This window comes from Tamandua tetradactyla, chromosome 6 (assembly GCF_023851605.1).
Source record: "Tamandua tetradactyla isolate mTamTet1 chromosome 6, mTamTet1.pri, whole genome shotgun sequence".
Taxonomy (NCBI): Eukaryota; Metazoa; Chordata; class Mammalia; order Pilosa; family Myrmecophagidae; genus Tamandua; species Tamandua tetradactyla.
Genome location: NC_135332.1, coordinates 67995452 through 68019946, shown reverse-complemented (window position 1 = coordinate 68019946; position 24495 = coordinate 67995452). Strand labels below are relative to the sequence as shown.

The 24495-nt window shown below is 34.6% G+C and overlaps 1 protein-coding gene across 1 annotated transcript in view; it reads right to left on the bottom strand.

Moving 5' to 3' along the window:
• The window catches only part of COX10 (cytochrome c oxidase assembly factor heme A:farnesyltransferase COX10), a 137692-nt gene that overhangs the window by 37046 nt on the left and 76151 nt on the right, over positions 1 to 24495 (bottom strand). Inside the window, exon 5 of the mRNA XM_077166053.1 lies at positions 620 to 690. Coding sequence (XP_077022168.1) covers positions 620 to 690 — 71 coding nt within the window. The remainder of the gene's footprint in view (positions 1 to 619; positions 691 to 24495) is intronic.

Below are 24495 nucleotides of genomic sequence, written 5' to 3'. Positions count from 1 at the left end.
CACATGTAATTAGCTGATCCACAAGTATTACTCCTAATAAATTTTAAGCTCCATGAGGGTATTGCCTGATAAGAAGTGAGGATTTACTGACTTAGAATAGTCAGTATAAACCATTTGGCCCTTTTTATTCTTTTAGACTTATGATGTACATTAGGGTAAAAAAAATATTTAAAAATACCAATTTAGAGTTCTTTAGAAAGTAAAATTTTTAATTATTAACGATTAGTGGTATTAAAATATTTCTATGACTTTCTGAAAAAATAAGGCTTCAGACACATCTTTCGAGACCCTATGTGAATCTGTCTGAAAATCATTCGTGCTAATGGAATGTTTTTATCTTCAGTCACTGCAAGTGACTATGCCTCAAAATTGAATTTAATAAGGAAATTGATTGCATAAGTTACTCCTACAATGAAACTGCAAATCTTAGATCCATTTTAAGTGCCTTGTATTATATTTTGGTTAAAGTCAAAAGGTGTTGCATACATTCACCAATCTGTCCCTTTGAGAGTATATTACTTTAATTTCCCAACTCAAGGCAAAAGACTGAGAAAGCATTCAGGACAACAAGTAAACGAATGTTCTACAATGTAGAAGAGATTTATATTCATGATTTTACCTGATCTGTCCACGAACCAGAGGTCTGTTCTTTGTCCTATTCATGTTTGAATCAAATGGCACCTCGAAAAACTGTATAAAGATAGAAAAGATAGCAAACACTAAATACAATGTGAACAATTCTTCTGGTTACATCAGCATCACACATTTTTCCACAGTAAACTTCATTTTAGTTTTGATAGTATGAATTCGTAGTCTTGGCAGTCATCAAAGCAAAATTCTCTGGACTAAGACACATGTTAAAAATTGTCAGGAATATGCACAGTTTTCTACTTTTATCCACTTTGAAAGCCACTTGTTAAGTATGCAGTTTCATTCTCCAAAGCAACTGTTTCAGGTCTAAAGTATTAGTGCTGCTAATCATTTCAGAATCTTTCCCACATCCCAGGGAATCAGCCAACTCTAGAGAACAGACCACTGACAACAAGAGCCAGGACTGGGGATGAAAGTGTGTACACCTGCAACTGAGTACGCTGCAACTGGCATAACCACCCCGACCTGCGAAGGTTAATCCTGATTTATACTTCTGGTCCCAACAACATTATCAACAGAATTTCAAAGCACCCAAGATTACACAATACCTTGGTATGGTCACCCTAACAGTAAAGTACTGTTTCTTGTTTACCTATTAAATGACAGAGTCCTGGGAATTATCAAAATTCATCTTCCAAAGCTTTGATGCATTGCACAATACATTCTTATATCTGTTATCAATATTCCTTATTTGCCACATTCCTTGGTACAAAAGAGCACTCCAAAAATCTGCTGATCAGGTTATTATTTGAGAATACCTTTGACTAAATGGGCTCGAAGCATATTAGTTGATGAAACAGTAATTCAATGGGAGCGCTAAGTCGGTATTTCTCCAACTACGTTCCCTAATAGTACCAAAGTTGCTCATAGAAAGAAGGATTTCATAGTCACATCACGTTAGTATATTAAAGGCTCTGAGAAATCCCATACTGAAGAAATTCAATTAACATTGTGTAGCCAGTATTTCCTAAGTTTATCTGATCATGAAACTGTTTTCAAAGAAAAAATGTATTTAACTGATTTTGGAAATATCTGGGCTGAGGGACAGAGATCATTTATAATTCTGGTTGGTATGAACCACAGCTCATTATCACTGCTTTGCACTTAGTAGGTGTTCTCTAGTTGTTGGAAAAAAAATAAACACTAGTGCTAAAAAAGTTAAGATCTAGAAATATATGAAGTAACATTTTTACTGTATTGTATTTTTAAAATAATGTAGTACTATCTCCTAATACGTGAATGTTAAAAATGAAAGAATAGTCCTATCCTGAACTATTCGGGAAATCTGAAATTGATTCCTTATGGGTCAAGACATCTGGTAAGCTGTGTTTCTCTTAATTTTCTAAAAATCTCTGATGTACATTTCCACCCCCCTTATCCTATTGTACAAGACCCTTTTTTATTTTTTTACTTTTTTTTTTTTACAATGTTTTAATATCCCTAAACACAATGAAATCTTCTAATATAATTTTCCTCTCATTCTTCCAAGATTACTCTACTGGCTTCACTCACACAGTGAGGACTCTGTCATCTGTAGCAAATATCTAGTTATCTAGTAGTCCTGGTCCCTCAGACCTGGCACTAATGACTACACAGTTATCCATCTATCCAATGGTCAAAAATCTGGTCTTCTCCAGATCTTTGAAATAAAGCCACAAACCAATAACCATCACCATCACCATTCCCTCAACGTTACGAGAACATATATTAAGTATACTGATCCAGGGAATAACACTTCTCCTTAGGACCACTGACCTTTATTATCGATGGGCTATTCATGTTAAGCATTTTATGTGCATTGTGAAGTGTCTGCTAGGACTGGGTTTTCAGACTTCTCAGGAGTAACGGCAGCACAACGACATGGTTGTGGTCAGAATAAGAAACTGAATGTTGATGAACCTGCATTGCCTCACCTGCCTTACCCGATGTCATGACTGAGAAATGTGGAAGGACCTCCAGAGTAGGAGATGGCACCGGTAGCATTACTGAATTGGTTTCTGGTGTCAACTGTGGCCACTGCCTGCCTTAACTGTTCCTCCTGGCCTTTCTTGCCACTAAGGAGCTTTGATGCTGGGGGAACTGGTTAGAAAAGGTAGAAGAGGGAGTCAATAAACATGTTATCTATGAGTGTCTTATTAAAAAAATTAATAATACCACATTATTCAGAAAGTTACACTATTGTTTTTATCAACTGCAGAGTATTTCACTTTATGGATAGAACATAAAACCAATTCCATACCGATGGATGTTCAGGTTGTTTTTTTGTGTTTTTCTGCATTACAAATATCTCTAAAAATGTCTGTCTATGTGTATGATCATTCCTATAAGATAAATCCGTAGAATAATTCCCTCTCTTTAAAACACAGTCCTCCCCTGACTTGAGTACACTACTTAATTGTGGGACTCTTCATTCTATACTTGCCAGCTTGCCATCTGTTTTTATATAACCCACAATCTAATAAGGGTATATATACTTAAACATATGAATATTTAAATTTCAAAATATTCATGCTTTACTGGAGTCTGTATTAAAATAATATTCCTAAAAGCAGAGTAGGCAGGAAAGGTTTCTTGACGGATGGGATGCAGTTTTAATATCATATGGTATGCCAATGTATCTGTGGATCTGACAGGGTGTTTTAGTTTCCTGGCTGCTAACACAAAAACCATAGAGTGGGTTGTCTTAAACAACAGGAATTTATTGGCTCATAGTTTTGAGTTCTTACATTGCAGGGCTTGGACCTTACTTCTGTTCTCACAGCTCCATCTCTGATGGACTTTTATGCCCTCCCCATTTTTAAGGACCCACCTTACGTTGGGCCCACCCAGATAATCCAGGATAATCTCTTTATTTTAAAGTCAGATGATCGGCAACCTTAATTCCAACTGCAACTTTAACTTCCCTTTGCTATATAAGGTAACATTCACAAATTCTGGGGATTATGACATGAAACATAGAGGGGCTGTGGGGGGAAGACATTATCCTGCCTAGTACAAGTGGCTGCTTTTGCAGTGTAGCACAGAAGAAAGAGCTTGGGTTTTTAGAATGAGTTAGATCTGGTTCCATCATTTATATATATTTTTGATGTTTGGAAAAACAATCAAAAGAGAACGATATTTTGCACCATGTGAAAATTATAAAGAACTCAAATTTCAGTGTCCATAAAAGAAGTTTTACTGGAATTTCAGCCACATTCATTTGTTTACATATTGCTTTCACACTGCAATGGCAAAATTGAGTTAGCTGCAGGAAGGATGGTAAGGTCTGCAAAGCCTAAAATGTTTTCTGTCTGGCCTGTTACAGAAAAAAGTTACTGGCCCCAGAATAATGGAAAGGCTGAGATATAAAAGAACAGACATTTATAATAAGGTGTACAGTGCAATGAAAGAGATGCCCGGCAAGGATTATGGGAGTCCAGAGAATGGGCTTCCAAACCCAGCTGGAGAGGCAGGTGAGGGAAAGCTGCCGTAAAATATTCTTAAACTGAGCCTTAAAGACTGAGCAGGAATTAGTTTAAGGGGCTAGGGGAAAAGGGAAGAGCACTCTAGACACAAGGCAAGCATAAGTGAAGAAGAGAATGGAAACAGGAATCTCATGATGTGTTTGGGTAGCAACAAGTAAATCAGCATAATATAGAGGTTAAGAGCCCAGACTTTGTAGTGGGAGATCTGGGTTAAAAGCCACTTAATAGTGGCTGTGTAACCTTGTCTGAAGCCCAGGTATCTCAACTGCAAAATGAAGATACTAATATATAACTTTCAAAGTTGATGTAAGGATTAACTAAGATAACATAGAGAGCACAATGCTTAGCATTTGGTTGCTCCATCATAACTAATTTAACTGCTATTATGATTACAGTTGTTCCATGGGCTGGCAATGACGCTCCAGAGGTAGGTGAGAAGGCAGATCATGGATGACCTCACGTGCTGTGCTAAGGTGCAAGGCTTTATTGTATAAGAATCGTATTTTGGATAGAGCACTATGACTGTCACTTGGGGAATGGTTTTGACAGATGAGATTGTAATGGCCCTGGTGAGAGATGACAGCCTGGACAAGGGCTGTGGTTGTTGAGAGGAACAGGAAACAGTTTGGAGTCAAATGAATATCTTCCTTTTACCCCCAGATACAATGAGCCTTGTTCGAGGTTTAGAACCCAATCCTCTGCATGCACTTCCCTATCTTTAGATAACACCACTCTGCGTGTCACCCTGATTTTCTCCTGAATTGCAACTGTGTAATGTCATTTGATTGCTGGTTATTTTCATTTGGAGGTTTTAACATAATCACCAACTTCATGTGTCCCAAACTGAACTTGACACCTTTCTGTGAAAATCAGATACATTTCAGAGTTATTTTTGATCAAACATACAACTTTTCTCTTATAACCCATGTCAAAATCTTTGAAATCATCTTTGATTTATTTCACTCATTAGCTAACTATATTCAATTCAATACTGAGTCCTGATAATTTGCACTTCATAATATCTCTCAAATCTACCCTTCCTGTTTCATTCTATTGCCATTACCAAGGAATCATAATAAAAACATCTGCAGAAAAAAACTTAATGGTTTCACTGCCTTGGACTCTCTTAAGTCCAAACTCTTTGAAAGTTATGCTATTCAAGGCTCATCCCTAATCTAGTCTCATCTTTATTTCCAACTTTTCCACTTTATTTTCACACCTGATCCCACGCCTTACTGTCCTACAAACATGGCAAACTACCCATGGATTTGGAGATTGAGTCAGTTTCTTACTCAGTGAGACTGGAGAAAATATTTAGGGCTGGAGCCTTAGTTTCCTTAGTAGCAAATGAGAGTAGTTCCTCTACCTAACAGAGTTGCTCCGTAGATTAAAAAAGATATTGCACAATGATGCATTGTGTCACGTCACAAAAACAGCCTTTCACCAAATCGTAACCTAACAAATTTGACCCTCCCTTCAAACCTCAGTTCAAATTCTGCTACCCAAATTAAACTCAGATCTCTGAGTTAATGTGATCCCTTCCTCCTCTCAATCCCCAGGACACTGGTATGAACCAAGAGGAAGTGAGTGGTGGCATTTTATATATATTCAAAATAGTATAAATCCTCTTAAAATGAACATTTTTCAAGAACTACATCATTTAAAAGGTAGCAGATCAGGAGAATACATCTCTTTGTTATATCACAGCATGGCATTGTCACTCTAGATGGTAAATAAAAAAAGATTATCCACTGTTCAGGTCAATTTTTTTTAAAACAACTTCACTGAGGTATAACTGATATACAACATCCGGTACACATTTAAAGTATACAATTTGATAAGTTCTGATATAGGTATATTTCCATGAAACTATTACTACAATCAAGATATTGAACATATCCATCACTTCCAAAAATTTTGTTGTGCCCCATCAAACTCCCTCTCCCATCCCTCCTCACCAGCCCCCCCATCTCCCCCCACTCCGCTTTGTACCCAGGCAGCCACTGAACTACTTTCTGTTTCTATAAATTATTTGCATTTTCTGGATTTTTACATAAATGGAGCCATACTGTATACACTCTTTTTGACTGGATTTTTTCATTCAACACAATTATTTTGAGATTTATCATATTGCTGAGTAAATTAATTGCTCATTTCACTTTTATCGCTGAGCAATACTCCATTGTATGGAAATACCACAACTTGTATATCCAGTCAGTTGTTGATGGACATTTGGGTAGCTTCCAGTTTTGAGCTATTACAAATGAAGCGTCTAAGAATGTTTGTGTACAAGTCTTTGCATGGACATATGCTTTCACTTCAATTCCCATGAGTGAATCCTACGGTAGATATAGGTCTAACTACTTAAGAAACGGCAAAACTATGTTCCAAAGTGGTTGTGACATTTCATATCCCCAGCAGCAGTGTATGAGAGTTTCCGCTCCAGACCTTTGAGAATTAGGGTTTGGGTCATCTCATCAGACAGGGAACTACAACTATTCAAGGTGTTTGCCAAGGACAAAATGAATACAGAATAGCTAGTGGAAGAATGTAGGTACACACATTATGACCCTACAACCAGCTACAGAACCAAGGAATAAAATAAGGATATTTCTTCCTTATTGTGATATAAATATATTTGTGTGTGTGTGTATATATATGTATGTATATACCATATTTTTATCCCTCTCTCTCATTCTCCTACCATTTAACATAAGATATGCTAACAATATTTAATCTTATATCCCAGTATTTTAGTTACACACTATCAAAGGGGACTGTGACTCAGCTTGAAGTAAATGGTTATCTCCCAAAAATGAACAGAGGGACTTAACATCTTTTTGGGGAGAGGTTAGTGTATTTTTAGTTGTAAGAGGAATAGCTTCATTATTTTTGGCATACATATAATTTGCTATCATCTTACTTGGAAGTTAAGTATGGCTGAAAGATGGATGAATCTGCGTGCCAAGACAAAGGGGCCAATTGTGATGTTTCATGCTGTATTGATTTAGTTAAGCTAGAACTACAATACCCATACTTTCCTTTCATGCATACTTGTAGGTTAGGGATAGCCACAAGAGACACTTGCATGAGATGTGGAAGATGGAATTGAAATCACAGCCATGATTACACTTGGCAAACTGGCATATAGTCAGGCACTTGTGCAGTTCACGTGCAGTTGTAGATCTGTTGGCTCGCTGGTTGGCTTGGGGCAGCTCTGGGCCTGTAGTTTTTCCATCTCCTGCCAGATCTCCTTGGATTGCAGGTACTCCCAGAACTCTTTCAGCTTCTCATAATCTTGGGCCAAGTTGGGTGCAGCTCCATTGTAAAGTATGCCAGCTCTTCTGCAGGTCACCTACATCACCAAAGCCAGAGGCTTGGAAGCAGCAACAGACAGGCGTGTTCCAGTAAGAGTTTCAGCTTATCCCCAAGGATTTCATGTTGTTCCTGCTCTCCTTTACTTTCTAGACTGACAGCTCTGTCTGTTTCAGGCCAAGCAAGCATCAGATACAGGGCAACCCATTTTCACAGACCACTTAATCCCAGGATCACATAAGGTTTAATTGCTCAATACTCACCTTCTATCACTCATAGCTGTTCTGATATTCTGATCAAAGCCCAACAGACACAGGTTGCTTTCCTACTACTTTCAACAGTACCACCATTTAAAAGTATTTACTTTTTAAAGAAGTACTTTTAATGATCTAAATGGCATGCTTCCTGAAATGTTTATAATTTGCAATGCTAGAGAGAGTACAAAACTATGCAAATAGGTCCTCAATAAATAATTGAGTCAGTGTTCTTTCACTTTGAGACTAACTTCTTTATTGAATTAGTTGAAGTTACATGTAATTAAAATGTTTTGTCTGAAGTGTTCAATTCCTTTTTTTCCAATATTCAAACACATTCTCTACGTAATTGAATTAATCTCTCCTTTATAACCTGAAATATGGACTATTAATTTAATTTCATAGCACTAATGAGGATTTCAATTACAAATCATTTTACTTAAATGCTTGTTAGCTTTTGTCCATTATAACACAGGAACTTTTATATAAGCAGCTATCTTGGCAGTTCTCAAGTTTATGTTTGTGTGTCTGTTTAATTCAGTAATTCTAATGAATTATTTTATCTGGTTGAAAAAAAGATATTATCTTTTCTAAGTTTCTGGTGAGTCAGCCATCCAAAGATGGGAATGGTGATCCAGACTCCAGGGTGCCATAACTTGGCAGCAGCTTTTGTCTCCCATGAATGCTTAAATTTATCAGGACAAGCAACATCTGGGTAGAAATATCATGCTAACTGAGACTTATGGTTCATTTCAATGAGGGCTTGACAATTCTTTCTAGTGCCAAGAGATCAGAGCTCATTATGCTACTTTATTCTGTGTTCATGCATTTTCTATAACGGTTTTCAGTTAAGTTTACTGCTTTGGTTTAGACATTTAAACCACATTTCCAAAACATAAAAGCATCTATGAATTTCATCTTCAACAGGATATTTTAGTCAACTCACAAATTTTTTCCCCTGTGCTTTCTAATAATTTTATTGTAATGTTATTATCATTTCAGCTGGCCCCAAATACTTCAGAAGCAGCAAAGTAAAACTTCTGCAACTTATATTGAAAATAGACAAATGCAGTATTATCAGTCCTTAGAATACAGTTTTATTGGAATATAATTAACATCACTAAACTGTATAATTGAAAGTGGATAAAATGGGAAATTTTAGTTTATATATATATAACCAGAAAAAAAATTTAAAAAAAAACAACAACAACTCATAGAACTGTACAACACAAAGAGTGAACCCTAATGTAAGCTATGGACTATAGTTAACAGTACATTTATAATAATATTGTTTCATCACTTCTGACACAAGTATCACACTAATGCAAAATGTTAACAATGGGGAAAACTGTAAGGGGGGGGTGGGAACTCTGTTACCTTCTGCATGATGTTGCTAGAAACTTACAACTGCTCTGATTAAAAAAAAAAGCACTATTCTGCCCTCTTTCTCATATGCCCTCACTGCTTTGAATAATACCAAAAGTAAAATGCTAATGTGAACAGAATTTCAGCAGCTGCCCAGGTCACGTTGATTCTCTGAGCGGCTATATATGCTTTACTTGCCTGTTTCTATTAGAAGGCTTTGTTCATTGGTTCTCAGAGGTGGCCAGGTAACCCACTAGTTTACCCTACACCTGGATGCAGTGAGGGGTTCAGTGAATGTGTAACTGACACAAATTGGATCAACTGAATCCTTCCCTGGGATTTCACAAATGAAAGCTCTGGTACACACACTCACCTTTCTCTCAGGTTGCCTGTGGTCATGGAATGGGATGCAATGGGATGCAATGGGAGTGAGGGAGACTTAACACTGAGTTCATAAATTAAGTTACTCCAAGTTTCCACCTCTGCCCTTTTCAGTTTCAACCCCACATGGATCTATAACTCATGCCTCCAACATCAACACAATACATAAACATTTAAAATTTTCAAACATGCAAGCAATGTGTTATATAGAAAGGAATAACACTTTTCTTTTGTCTTCAGCAAAACAACTTGTCTCCTGCCTAAGTTAAAATTTCAAAAGAGGATTTTCTTAGCCTCTTTTCTTCATAAAAATCCACCAATCTTTTGGAGCTCTTTCCATTTTAAACTTTTTTTCTTTTTTCTTTGGTTTCTTCCCCAACCTATCATATATTTTTCATATTTCTTGCCCTCCAGCAATCCTATTACCTGTTACATTGCTCAGGCTCTCGGGATTGCAAATGGTAGAAACACAACTCAAGTGAGTTGCGAAGGAAAGAGGCAGTTTTGTTAGCTCTCCCAACAGGCTTGCACACACCTTAAGGAATGACCAGATTCAGAACCTCAAATGATGCTATCAGGATTGTGACTCTTCCTCTCTTGAACCTACATGGTAGGTTTTTTTTGCCACCTGGAAGTTCTTGCCATGAAGCAGGACAAATGGTACAGGCAGCCCCAGCCTCGGCCTCCTAGCGACCCCAGCACAAAGTATACTTCCTGATGACAGCTCCCAGTCCTGAGCCATCGTGGCTATGAATCATCATGGTCAGCAGATAAGGCAACTATCCTGTTAGCATGGGGAGGGAATTGATGGAGACATAACACAGTATCCCACTCAAGCCACATGGAGCATTTTCTCTGTTGGGAAGAAAGTAGGGAAATGTTTGCCAGACTCAGTTAAACTATTTATAACTCATTACAAAGCTAACAAGTCCAAATCATTTCATTTCACATCATACCTACAAAATAACTTGCCTGTGGTAGAAAAGGGTATTCTTAGTATATGAAGGACATTGGTCAACATAAACACAAGAAAGATTTTATATTAATCTTTCTCTTATAATCAATTTGGTAATCAATCTAAAGGTCTATTTAGAGTAATAAGTGGATCATTTTTTTTCCTCACAGTCAAATAATGAAGATATGACACTATTACACCAATGGATAAATATCTACTAGATACTTAGTATGAGATTTGTGTTTTTATATTATACCATACTTTTCTATTAGTATATAAATTATTAATAAACAGTTAATACTCAGATGTAAAGTTGTTTATTAATCAGACAGTACATACTTATGATACTACAGAACTTTGTGAGCTAAAATGACACATATGCCAAAAGTGGATAGAAATGTACACATGGCCCAAGTGATGAACTTCCTATCCCTACTTTGATTAATTATACCCTATGCAAAAAATAGATGGTTCCGGAGAGGTCTTTAAGTCAGGCTCAGAAAATACTGATTTGATAATGAGGTGTAAGTTTTTCTTCCCCTATACTAAATAAGGAGAGCAACATTCTTCTAGGGACTCAATAGAAAAACAAACATGTGAGCCTTGTCAGAGTTTGTTTTTCCATCCATCTTCTCAAAGCTGTCAACAAGTGTTTGTCATTCCAATATGGCTCACAGGTTCCAAGGTACAAGATAATATATCAGTCAATCTCAGACGAAGTTAAAAGGGATGCTAAAGAAAAATAAAGGACAGGGAGGGGCACCTAATCTAGCAGGATTCCACATACCATTAATTTCAGCTTACAAATCAGTTAAGATATCTAGTCAGCCATTGTTCCTTCTTTGTTAGCAATATTCTATTGCCTTACCTAGAATAAACAAACTAAGTAAGACCCATTGCTCCCACTTATTCTCCTCCAGGAGGCATTTGAAATAGTGAATGTATGTGTGCTGGAATTCTCTCCAAAGTGTGGTTGGGAAAGGATTCTGCTCTGAGTGTTCTTGCCGCCATCTCCCGTTAAGCTGTAAGGCTTCATTCTGCAAGGAAAACATGAGAAGGTCTAAAAGGCCACCTGGCACCTATGAGTGGCCCAAAGTACCACAGACTGTAAGTAAAAAATGCAGAAAGTCAAACTGGTCTTGGTTAGTTTCAAGAATCCCTGCCATGGAATTGATCCCATCTTTCTATCAGAGATCTCAATTTGTAAAACCTTGCTTTCTGAAAAAAGGTGGAAGGAAATACATCAAATATTCAAAGTATTCGTCTCTGTGTAGTGAGATGTGGGGTGATTTATCATTCTTTACCTTTTTGTATTTTTCATTTGTCTATTTTTCAGATGCCAACCTGATCATGCTACTCTCCCAGGGCTGCCCACTGCCCAAACAATAAAGTTAAATGCTATAATTTGGCTGGTAAAGCTCTTCAGAAAAGCACCAGCCCCTTTTCACCCATCTGAGCTCTTCTCTTGCTCTTTGCCATTTAGATCCTAGGCATTCTGAATTATCTTTCAGGTCCCCGAGAACAACATGCTTTCAGTTCTTCACGGCCTTTCACATGCTTCCCCACTGCCTGGACTGACCCATGATATCCCAAATATGTTGTTTCCTCGGGACTTGCAGGTTTGCTCTTTGTGTGAACCTGAGTGGCTGAGCTGTGCTGGAAAAAGCTGCCCTACAGGATAAGGGGATTCACTACAAGGTCCTAACTGCTAACTTCATATGAGTTCTTAACCATTCCATAGCCTTCTTACTCTACTTACTCGGTCAACTTGATGTCCTTCTCTCCACAGGAGTATTTCTCAAACGTGTCCACTCTAAAGCACCTGCCACCTTCCTATTTCCACCACCTCTACCCTCAGTACATAACAAAGCCTTTATTTTATTGAACACTACTCTCCCTAACAGTGCACTCCTTCATTTCTCTATGACCCTACCTCCTACCCCCACATCAATGTATATACCTTTGTCTCCTCTCCTGGGGAGTCCCAGTCCCGCCACCTAGGATGGCAAGCTTGTCCCCTCCCATCCCCCAGGAAACTTACTTCATCAAGTATCCTTTTTTATTTCCTACTGCATATATAGATGATTGCTCTTATCTATATCTGAATATGCTCAGTATTTCCCACCTCACCCCTTCCAAAACCCCACATATCTCCCCAGTGTCATCATCTATCTTTAGCACAGGTTAGCATTTGGGAAAGAGAGAAGATGGTCTCTTCCCTAATATATATGAAGTTTGGGGCTCATACCTTAGCCAGCACGTTCAGTAACAGGGATTGTCCAATGTGGAGTTAAAAGTCTTCTAAAATCTCCACGTAAGCTTAAAAGAAATTCTACTCTAATAGCTGCCAAGGACTATGATTCTATCTTTGCAAAAAAATACTTGTAAAATAGTTTCTAAGGCCAGTTTTCAATAATAACAAACAAATGCATTAAAACCCACTTTAAGACGCTAATACGGACAGATTGCCTAGATTGAGAAATTTTTAAAAAGAACACTTTTTAAATTAGGGCTTAAAAGATTAGAAAAATTTCCCTTGACTAATACCGCCTCATCATAATCTAATAAGGATAACAGGCTACCACAGTCCATATATCCTTGCAGATTTCTCTGAAACTATAAAACAAAATAGCCCTGCTTACTGATAACATTAACAATGACATAATAATATGATAACAGTTCGTCCTCTGATTCAGTTCCTAAAATACGGTAAGTAGTTTGAATGCCACCATTAAAGAAAATAGAACATGAAGATTTTAAAAAGATAAGAAATAAGATCTTCTTTATTAGTTAGGTCTGCACAGCCTAAGGATGATATGACACTCTTAAAGAAAAAGTTATACCATATGTTGAGCGATAAAATGGGCAAATCTATGGTGGTTCAAATACGTCTATAATATACATCTGGTTAAAATAGGGTGAGGGTGGAGGGCTAGAGAAATCATCAAGCAATCTGAGAACTCCCAAACAAAGGAACTATAAAAGTCTGAACTATAAAGCAAAGGAAACACACGTAATCCCACAGGAGGTGCTGTATGTATTTCAACCGGGTATCCCCTCCCTCCTAAGGACACGGCAACACCACAAAACATGGAGTGAATGACACAGTATCTCCACCATACCCTGTGGGCACAAAGCCAGCTTGCCTTAGCACTCCTGGCACCTGTTGGTTTAATCATCAGCAAAAGCATTACTTTCTACAGTATAGAGGGAGAAGAGCAGGAAACAAAAGGAGGAAGACAGAGGTGTAAGGAAAATCGATGTCTTACTCAGTGTGCCTATCAGAGAATATGTACCTTAAAAAAAGTTACATACACACTCTAAAATTTTCAATAAATTGAAACTGAGACATTTCTGGTAATCAGATTTTCAATAAATTGAAAATTTCAGTATACTGAAAGAGCAACACATTTCTTCTAGGAATGTCGTCTTTTCTTTTTTCTTCACATTTTTGAATTTCAGATCCCACACAAATGAAAAGGGAAATGATAGTTAAATAGAAGTGGCATATTTGGCTTGTTAGGAAGGTACCAACTTTTTTGTCATGCTACCTAACAAAGCAACTTAAAACCTTTCTTTGATGACTTTGTTCCTTTCATTTTGGGGATTCTATGATGGGGCCACAAGCAATTATAGTGTATTTAAAATTAGCAAATTTCTCTTCTGCCCATATTTTCTCACAATTCTACAATATTGTCTTATCTGATTCCTTAAAACTATTTTGAGATAACTTTCTGAAAATACCCATGTTTAAATAGGCACTATTTTCAGGTAAATATATTACAAAATATGCCTCAAATTTAAGTGGCAAAAAACTAGAATGATGAATTAAAAAAATGACTGTTTGTCAGGGTACCATCAGATAATGCTTATATTAAGTGATAAAAATAGTACATAAAATATACTGGGAGATTTTCAAAGAAGTCTTAAGAAGAAAACAGGCAAACTACGTAGTCATCCTGAATGCTTTTGACAACTTTTTACAACTGTTTCTGTTCCTATATTCCCACTGCCTTTCTTAATCTGATTACTAGAAATGTCTCAATTCTGCATCTGATATACTCAGTACATACATTTACATGTAGAGTTGGACCCTCCGTGTGAGAGAAGAGGGTCTATAGTTCCTTTGATGAAAGATATGAAACAGCTGAAAGTTCTTATAGACAGGCAAGACATTTGTCATGCACAATGGATTGGCTATTGGGTAATTTCCCAGAACCTTCAAAAGTTGAGGTACATACCTTCTTTCTTCAAGCACAGTCACTGTGTTTTGAGAGAGCAATTTGTGCATTACCGCCTTACAGAATGATGCAAAAATAACACAGAGGTCAAGCCATGAAGAAAAGCTTTCTAGACATGCAAAAAATATTTTCAGTCCTCCTGTTAAGAGCAAACCAGGAAGAAATATTTACTTTTCTAAGACATACAGATAAAAATTCTAAATTGCTAGGAGTTGCTAGAAAAGAAAAGACATTACGAGGCTCAATTTTCTATTTTGAGCTTTTCAGTGGTACATTTTTCTTTAAGTTTCAATTGAACTAATTAAAAATGGCATAAAGGGAATATAAACATTCTTAACTTTTCTGCCAAATACCAATGTAACCCCAGAAAGCAGGCAAACATTTTTAAACACCCATTAATTACAGTAATTAATATGTGACTATGGTTTTATTAGTATGTATGGTAGCTTAGATAAACGGCATTTAGTCAATAAGCCCCAATATTTTGAAAATTACAACAATAGATTACATACTTATATGCTGTCTGTGTCACAGTTTTCTGTCTCAGATACAATTCGGAGTATACAGGGAATATATTTGATTTTTAAAAGTCTGTACAACTGTCCTTGTCAAGGAGCAATCTAATGTTTCGGACATATTATGAGTTAAAGGAAGAGTACTATTGTCTTAATGTACTTCTAAACAGAAAAGTTTTTCATTTTACTGAATGGATTTCTTTTGAGATTTGAGTAATCAATTTCAGGTCAGCAGGAGGACAGGTTTTCTAACAGAGATGGCTTTCCTCTCTACCTTAGTAGTAACTGGTAGTAAAACAATAGAAGAAATGCTTCATATTACAAATGCATATGTTAAAATAGCAAAAAGAGAAAAGCTGAACTCAGGCTAAATTCTTCACAGGATCTAAAGTCAGATTTCCCAACAGATAAAATATTTTTAAAACTTTTGAGTGCATTTCTAATCAGATATTTTCTTCTAAAAATGTTGAATGAACCACAAATCTTAATTTAATGCAATACTACATTTAAAAAATCTTTCAGATCATGTACCACATCTCTTAGATGTAGGAATTGTAAACTATATACACCAGGATAAAATTTTAAATAACAACTACTACCACTCTCACAAAACCCATAACAAAGGAGAAGACCCATTAAATATAAATAAATCTGAAATGATATAAATAAATGCTAAACAATAAAGTTTTTATAAAAAAATAGTCTGTAGTGCTAAGTTATCTAAAAATGACATTTACTTTAGCCTATCCAATTGATAGTGACTTTTATTCTACCATGAGAGGACTGACTAAAATATTCTTATAAATATTTAATATTCTTATAAAAGGCAATTTTCATGGTTATAATAAAGAATTAATGGGACAAGTCACATTGTGAAGAAGAGAGCTGGAATTTTGTCAACTGGCTTTTTTTGTGTGCTGTTTGGTAAGGGTCACATTTCATTCTTTTCCATATGACTATCCCGTTATCACAGCACCATTTGTTGATTTTTTTTTTTTTTAAGTGCATGGGCCAGGAATTGAACTCAGGTCTCCCACATGGCAGGGGAGAACTGTACCACTGAACTATGAACTATGCATGCACCCCTCAACTGACCTTTTTTTTTTTTTTTCACATGGGCAGGCACCGGGAATCAAACCCGGGTCTCTGGCATGGCAGGCAAGAATTCTGCCACTGAGCCACCATCACACCGTACCCCCGCATCTGACTTTTAACACAATAATTATTTTGAAATTTTTTCAGATACAAAACTGTGGCCTCATACAGATAAGTTAATATTTTAACTTACAATTAAATCTTAGGCAATATCCATGTTTTAATTTTAGAAAGAATATATGAGGAACAGCAATAAACTAAAATTTAATTTATACTAATAAAATTTTTCTAAATGCTAGCTTTAATAACTACAAGGCACCATTTCTTTCATCATTTATCTTAATGTAGTGTCTTAAAATTTAATTTTTTTTAAAGAAAATTATAAGCTAAGATTCTGAAAACTGTGCAACCAAGAAATCAGATCTAGCATTGTAATTAAATGAAAAACAGGTTTTTAAGGATTATAGATCAACTGATATTTAATAATCTATATTTTGTATCATCTCTTAATAGATCAATGAGATTGTTATTAAAAATATAAAATGCTTAAATTTAAAAACAAAAATATAAACAGGAATATTAATGTAAAAATATATGATTTCAATGTCATATAAGAGTGAATAAGGTAAATGTTCTTGAGAAGGATGACAAAGAATTCTATAGTCTCAGCAAGGAATCTTTTCTAATAAATTTTACTTGTGAGACTACATATTAAGGAAATAATTCAGAAGCAGAGTGGAAAACTACATGCCAAAAGTAAAAAGTACCATAACAGTTAAAAATTAGAAGGAATACTAGAGGAATAGTTAAAATATGGTAAAACCACTTCCTGGAATATCATTAACCAAGAAGACTTTGTAATAATCTGGAAAAATGTTTGAAACCCTCATATTGTAATGTATAGTTTATAGTTGTTTCAGAGCGATGGGTCTATGGGTGGTGGTGGGGGTTATTTTTTTTTTTTTGCTCTTTCCCAAGTTTTCTCTTACTAAAATAAAAAGGAATAAGATATAAGGTCAAACGTAAAATATATTGGTGGTTACTGCTTTAAAAAATGATTTATGCATGGTTTGGAAATTTTTTTAAAAAAATTAAATGTTACATTACATTTGCAAAACCACATTAAATCTTTAAGGTTTTACAAAATACATTAAAAATGTAAAATTTTCATCACAATCTCTTTTGAAGTTAGTTTGAGGAAGGGAGGTCTTTATCAAGACTGTAAGTCAAATGGAGTTATAGAAAAAATTTCTTAACTTTCAAAGTTCTATTCAAAAAAGTCATTTTCCATAGTTTGTTTATGCATAGTTGCAGCTCAGTGTGCCCCTGTTACTCAGTTTTTATTTTTATGATTCTTACTCCACACTGTAATTTCTTCAAAAGCTTACAGACACTCAGTGGCAATCCAATAAATACTGCATGCCAAACTGTTTTTGAAACTAAGTATTGGAGGCAATGTAGGAATCCTCCTAAGTATAAGGCTTCAAATGTACATTTTTTCCACTCTGAGCTGTGATACTGAAAAACAAAAACTCGAAGTCTGATTTTTTTTTTTTGGTCAAGGAATCCCATTTGCTTATTTAGGCGCAAAAAAATGTAGGCTATTCCATTTGAAACTTTTTAATGAAAACTACCATAATAAAATTATAAGGCTTTTTATTTTATCAGCTTTCTACTTAAAAAATAGTATACAATGCCCAGCTCTCCAGAACATCAGCTACCTGCCCCATATTATTGACAGCCCCTTCCAACATGACAAAGTTAGAATGGCCATAGCCCAAATACCCCTAAAGAGAGGGATGGAAAGATAAAAGGTGATGGTGGAATTATACAGAGAAGATAGGATTTAATAAATGAATATGACTGCTAAATCATTAAACTGATATCTCTTTTAGTCTCCAATATCTCAGAGCAGCTAGAAGTAAAAACTTAAAATTTTGGAATTGTAATCCATGCTAAACTCTGAAATATGTTCTACAACGAATTGTGTTTCTGTGCTTTGAAATTTATTGCTTTTTGTATATATGCTATTTTTTACAAAAAAGAAAAAAAATTGATTGTCATGATAAAAAAAATACTTATTCCTTTTAGCCTCCTATATTCTGGAGCAGCCAGAAGGAAAAATCTGAGAGGATCATATGGTAGCCCATGACAAACTCTGGGATCTGTCCCGTAACTACTTGTGGAAGAGTGCTTTGAAAACTATTGATTTTTTCTTTCTTTGCTTTGTATATATGTTATATTATACAATTAAAAAAATAGAGTACATTCTCGGCTATAGATTCAGCGATTAAGGAAATATATCTCCTACAAGTCCAGTGGCAAATCTGTTATGAATACATATGAATATTGATTATATTATGAGGGTTCATTAGAAAGTGAGCCTCTCATAATGTCCATCCTCAACCTTATAAAAGCCAGTGAGAAATCTATAGTTTAGTAACTGAATGAATACAACAGACAAGTTAAAAATATAGAACATCAATGGATGGTACATTTTTAATACTGGTAGGGCTATAGCAAAGCACTGATTCATTTTAAACAATCAGAAATCATCTACTCCTATTAGTTATTACTTTCTGAGAGTTCTGGGCTAAGTTTTCTTTTGTACATTATCTCATGCAATGCATACTTATATGAGTATTATATACCTTCTGAATAGGTATTATTATTATTATTATTACTATCATCCTTTTAAAGATGAGGAAATGGAGGCCTAGATAAGTAAAGTAACTTAACTGAGGTCACATAGCTTGGGGATAAGATACTTATTAACGAAAACAGTAAGAGGCGGCACAATAAGATCCACAAAAATGCAGACACTAACTGCCAATAATAAGTTTAAAAGAAGGACAAGATTATGATTTTCAAGACCAGTGTAGCAAACTTTGGCCCAGCAGGCACTGGGGTACAGGACACCTGACACTTTGTAGCAAAAATCTACGTTTATTTTGGTAGTTACTGCTCAAGAATCAACAGGACACTTTGCAGGTAAGAAATGTGGACTTAAAACACAGAGCAAAACAAAACAGATGAGTTTTGCCACCAATGCTATACTTATCATTAAGGGGATTATACGGAGAGTATGTTTCAAACAGTTTTATTCCTTTCAAAAAAGAACAACTGGCCAGTATGCTTAGCTTCATTTGAATCACTTATAAATTATTAGTAACAATTTCAATATCCAGCAATTTAATGTAAATTTTGCTTTATCCATATAATGGCATAACATGCAATAGTTAAAAAGCAAGTTTCCAAAAAATATTTAATAACCCAGGAAGCTCATTATTTGGTATTAAATTTAAAAAATCAGATTATGACATGGTGTATACAGTGTAATATTTATTAATGCGTGAAAAAGATTGGACAAGGGCTATATACCAATATATTATGGCTCAGTGATCCTATTGCCTCTATAAAGGAAATTTTATTCACATGTGTCCATTCAAGGATCATCTTTTTATGAATATTTGAAAGAACTGCAAAAAAGAGTATTAATTTAGTTTATTTTAATGTGGTAACATTGCTAAATTGCATAAATATGCTAAAAAATATATTGAATTGCCTCTGCCATTCAAGAACTTTTTAGAATTAAAGAGCTCTGAAAGAATAACAAAATCATACCCCAAAATTAACCTAAATCTGCATGAAAAAAAAAAACAGAAGCACAGACAATTTGCTCAAGGATATGTAGATTAAGCTAGATATTAAACTGTATTAGATAACTGGAAATAACAATGATTTCCCAAAACTGAACTCCAGAAATTTTTTTCTCCTCAGAATGTCAGGACCCAAATCCTCCCATCATTTTGACATCCAATGTAGTAGTCTTTCTGGTCTATCTTAATACAACTTATTTATTTTTTCTTCATTTGCTCATTTATTATTTTGAAGTGATTTGTTTTAGAAAGTACTTAAAATCTGTAGGTAAGCATGAGTGGGAAATCCTAACACATTCTTTTAGCAACACTACCCTTAACATCTTCTATATTTGTAACATTAAATATATAATAATAACTCTGACAAGGACAATTATTTTTATACTCCCCCACCTCTGTTTTCACTCAGGACACATTAATTTCCAAAAGGAGAATTACTAGGTTAAAAGGCATAAATATTTTTGATGCTACCACCACTCAGACATAACATACAGATTGTACACACTATAATAATCTAATGTTTTCTCATTTAACACTTATAAACTTCCCATTTTATTAAATATTATTCATCAGCATGATTTTTATTATATTTTATAGTGTTCCAATATATGGATGAAACAATTTAACTGAGACTGTCTTCGCATGTTGAAATTGTCTGATATATTAATAATATATAAAATATCTTGCGATATTTTGATAATCTACTTTGAAAAAGCTTTAGAAATGGAATTACTGGGTTGAAGGGAACGGACATTTCCAAGATTTTAAACCATATTTCCAAAATTTCCCCCTGGAAAGACTGTCCCAAATTATATTCTCGCCAGCAGAGAGAAGGCCTGCTTTCCAGCAACCTCACCAACCTGGATAAAACAATTTAAAAATATATAAAAACCTAAAAACTTCTCTACTCATTTAATTATCACTATCCCATCTGGTCTCAGGTAGTCTTCCCACTGGTTTAAAAAACCAACAATCTAATTTCTTAGGATAATCTCAAACAATTTTAAATAAAAATTAAAAACAAGCAACAGAAAAGATTTCAAGATAGGCTATAACTCAAACCCTACAACTTTACTTGATAAAAAAATCTTTAGGTTAATTAAGTGCTGACACAATCAGTCCACACAAATATCTTTATGAACAGATTAAAATTATATACATTTCTCTCTGTCTCCTTTCATTTAAATGAATTTCTAATGCTGGTAGGCAAGCTGGAGTTCTTGTCCTACTAACCTTATAAATAAGATAATGCTAAAACAAACAACCATACAAAAAACAAAACCTAACATAAAAATGTATTTTGAGGTAAAAGAGTCACTATAAGTTTTGACGTGATAAATCTACATAACCAAAGTCTCAATTATGCTTTGTGGCCAGAAATGCCCTGAAACATTAATCACAGCCAAGCCAAATGGACGGGTTAAGCAAACTAGAAGCAAGTAAGAGTAAATCTAGGTTTTTTGTTAATAGCAAGGAAAATATGTCTACAAATAAGTGTATGTTATTATTACGTAACTACTCCTTAGAAGGTTGCCTATTACTCTAAAGTCAAATAAGTCACACCTCATTTTTCTGTCATTCCTGGGACATAAAATGTTTCTTACAAATGAATTTCCTCAATTAATGAAGTAATTTTCAGTTTTGAATAGCCAAATATTTATAAAACTAAAACCAGTTTTTTACAGAACTGTTTCTAAAATTTCTCACATTTCCAAGCTTTCAAAACAATTTACGGAACTTCATTTCACCTCGTTTTCAATGACTCAGGATGCTCGCCTTCACCTTAGAATGCTCTAAGCTTTTAAAAATAAATCACCCTTGCATATTCTTTGTTTTATTCTATGCCAGTGTTTCCTTCCTCTCCACCTTCATCACTAATCCTAATTTACTACTTTTAACATTTTCTGTCACTATCTAAAAGGAAAATAAAAAAGGTTTCATGGAAAAACCCCAAACCACCTACCTGATTATAATAAACCCAAACACCAACAGCCCTGATCTCAGGTAGGCTCCCAATCTCTTTCTAGCTGTTTCCTTTACTGCTCAACCACCTCTGCTTCTTCTGAGTTCCTGGCCAGTGGAGTGGAAAGATTTCAACTGAAGGGCACAGACGATATTGAATTGCCATGTTCAAATCTAAAAACTCCAATTGGTTAATAGACCATGAAAGAAATTAATTCCACATTTGAATAAAAATCTGGAAAAAAATTATGTTCTTTATATATATATATGTATCTAAAGAAAAACATAAACATTCAGCTGCTTATATAATGTAATGCTAGAAAACATCAATGCTGAATAAAGTGTTTTTCAAAGCACAGTCGGGGCTCTATGTCTCAGAATCCTCTGGAGCAGATCCTTGGGCCCCATTGCAGACCTTCTAAAAAATAATACATAGGAGCGGGACTTTCCATCAGCTCCCCAAGTGATTCTTTGTATACCATAAAACCTGAGAACCACTAGTCTAATATTGAAAATCAATAATGTGCTTGCTCATCTAAAACTAACACATTTTATTTCCCAACAAAACAGCTGCATTTGTTCCAAAGAAATTTTATCATTAAAATATTGGTTAAAAAAATTATTCAAAGATTCCAATTTAATATAATATGTACATTACTCTGATTTTTTAAAAAGAGATTAAAATAAAATCTGTCAATAGAACCAATAAACTAAACTGCACAGGAAAGTAAAAAGCACCAAATATAAAATTTGTAAGATTGCAGCTCTTAAAAAATGAACAGCTTTATAGAACAAATCTTTATGCACACAGAAATAATTGAAATCTCAGCACACCTCTAATTTTAATATTTATTGTGTTAATTTTGAAGATAATGTTATATGTGTGTAGTAATGACTATTGTCCTTTATTTAGACCAGAAGGAAAGAATAGTGTTATACTGTGGTCCTATGGATAAACACAAAAAGCATTTTTTAAAACATAAAGCAGAGTCGCTATCTAGATTGTGATATTGCACTACTGTTTTACAAGATATTATCACTAGGGGAAACTGGGTAAAGGGCACATGGGATCTCTGTATTATTTCGTATAGCTGCATGTGATACTAACAGCGATCTCAAAATAAAAAGTTTAATTTAAAAAAGCACAAAGGGCATTTAATTTACTCATATCTAATCGAAGAACTCTACTTGGGAGGCACACGTTCTTCTACCAAAGGTAAATAGCATTGCTGGCTGACTTCAAAATCCTCTCTAATAGTGTCTTTCACCAACACATGTTCTTTGGGAATAAGTTTAATCTCCTTTTTATGTGCTTACTATTCCTTTTTGGAGGTGAAAACATCTGTGCCTCATATACAATGTGAAATTAGGCATCTTAAAAAGTTATTCTGAAAAAAAGAAGTTATTCTGCGTTCTGAAACACTATCTGACAAAGGCGGATGTTTTTCATCTCCCCATGTGAACAACCATTAAGGTAGTGCTAAGATCCAGTTAATTTTTTCCAGAAAACGAACAATTTCTTACATAAAAGTTGTTTACTAGATTTACTGATGATTAAAAACAAAACAATAAAGAAGATAACTTTGTATTTCAATCTTTTCATATTCTTTGGCAATACTTTAATAAGGATGCAAATGTTTCATTAGTAATATTCCTGCAGGTCAAAAATATTAGGGACAATAGATGAAACTCAACTATATTCTTTAAAGATCTGCATGCAGTAGATTAGGAAGAATCATTGCTTCTTCTTCTGTTAACTTGAAGACATTATGGTGTCTATAGAAGCCTTTTAAAATTACAAAGTAACTGAAAAATAATTACGAATATTTACAGTTTAAAAAGGAATTCTTTAACACCAAAGCTAGGAAGAACCAAAAGAGCTCCTAAGAAACACTGACTCAAAAAACAGTGATGAAGACTAGCGTTCCTCTCTTTAAGTCAAGTCATTCAGCCATCTGTGCTATTTAACATATTTTGCAAAAACAAATAATTTCTATATGGGAACAAATAGTCTCACCTATACTATATAATGTGGTTCAATGCAACGCAATTTTCACTAATTAAGATTATGTTGGAATTAATGAAAAATCTGAATTAGAGGCTATTTTAAAAGAAAGGGTGCTTCCTTAATTTCAATAATTATAAGTCTCATGAATCTAAACTTAAATTATTTCTTTTTTTTATCATCTATACTGAAATTAGTATGAAACTGACCTTTGTGTAGCAAACTTTTCATTCTATATAGTGACATTTCACACTTTTAACAATTTAGTGTTGGTAGTGATGGCAGACATTTAAAATGCTTAAAAACCAACTGCTTGAGTATCTTCAAGTACACATGATCAAGTAAGTTATCTCATATATTTAGTGTAATTACAAATCATCTCTGTTAATTAATTCAATTAATTATACTATTAGCTACTATGAGGCATACAAAAAGAACACAATGCCCACACTCAAAAATTACTCTTAACAATAAGAAACTGAAGGACCTTATTATCCTAATTTAGTTCTTAAAATAACAATATTAGATTTCTTCAGATTTATCCTGTAATTTGAACTTTTCACAAATCTGTTTAGTACAAATTACTGTAATTTAATGGTAGCCACAGTAATACAGATTAGTCAATAACCAGAG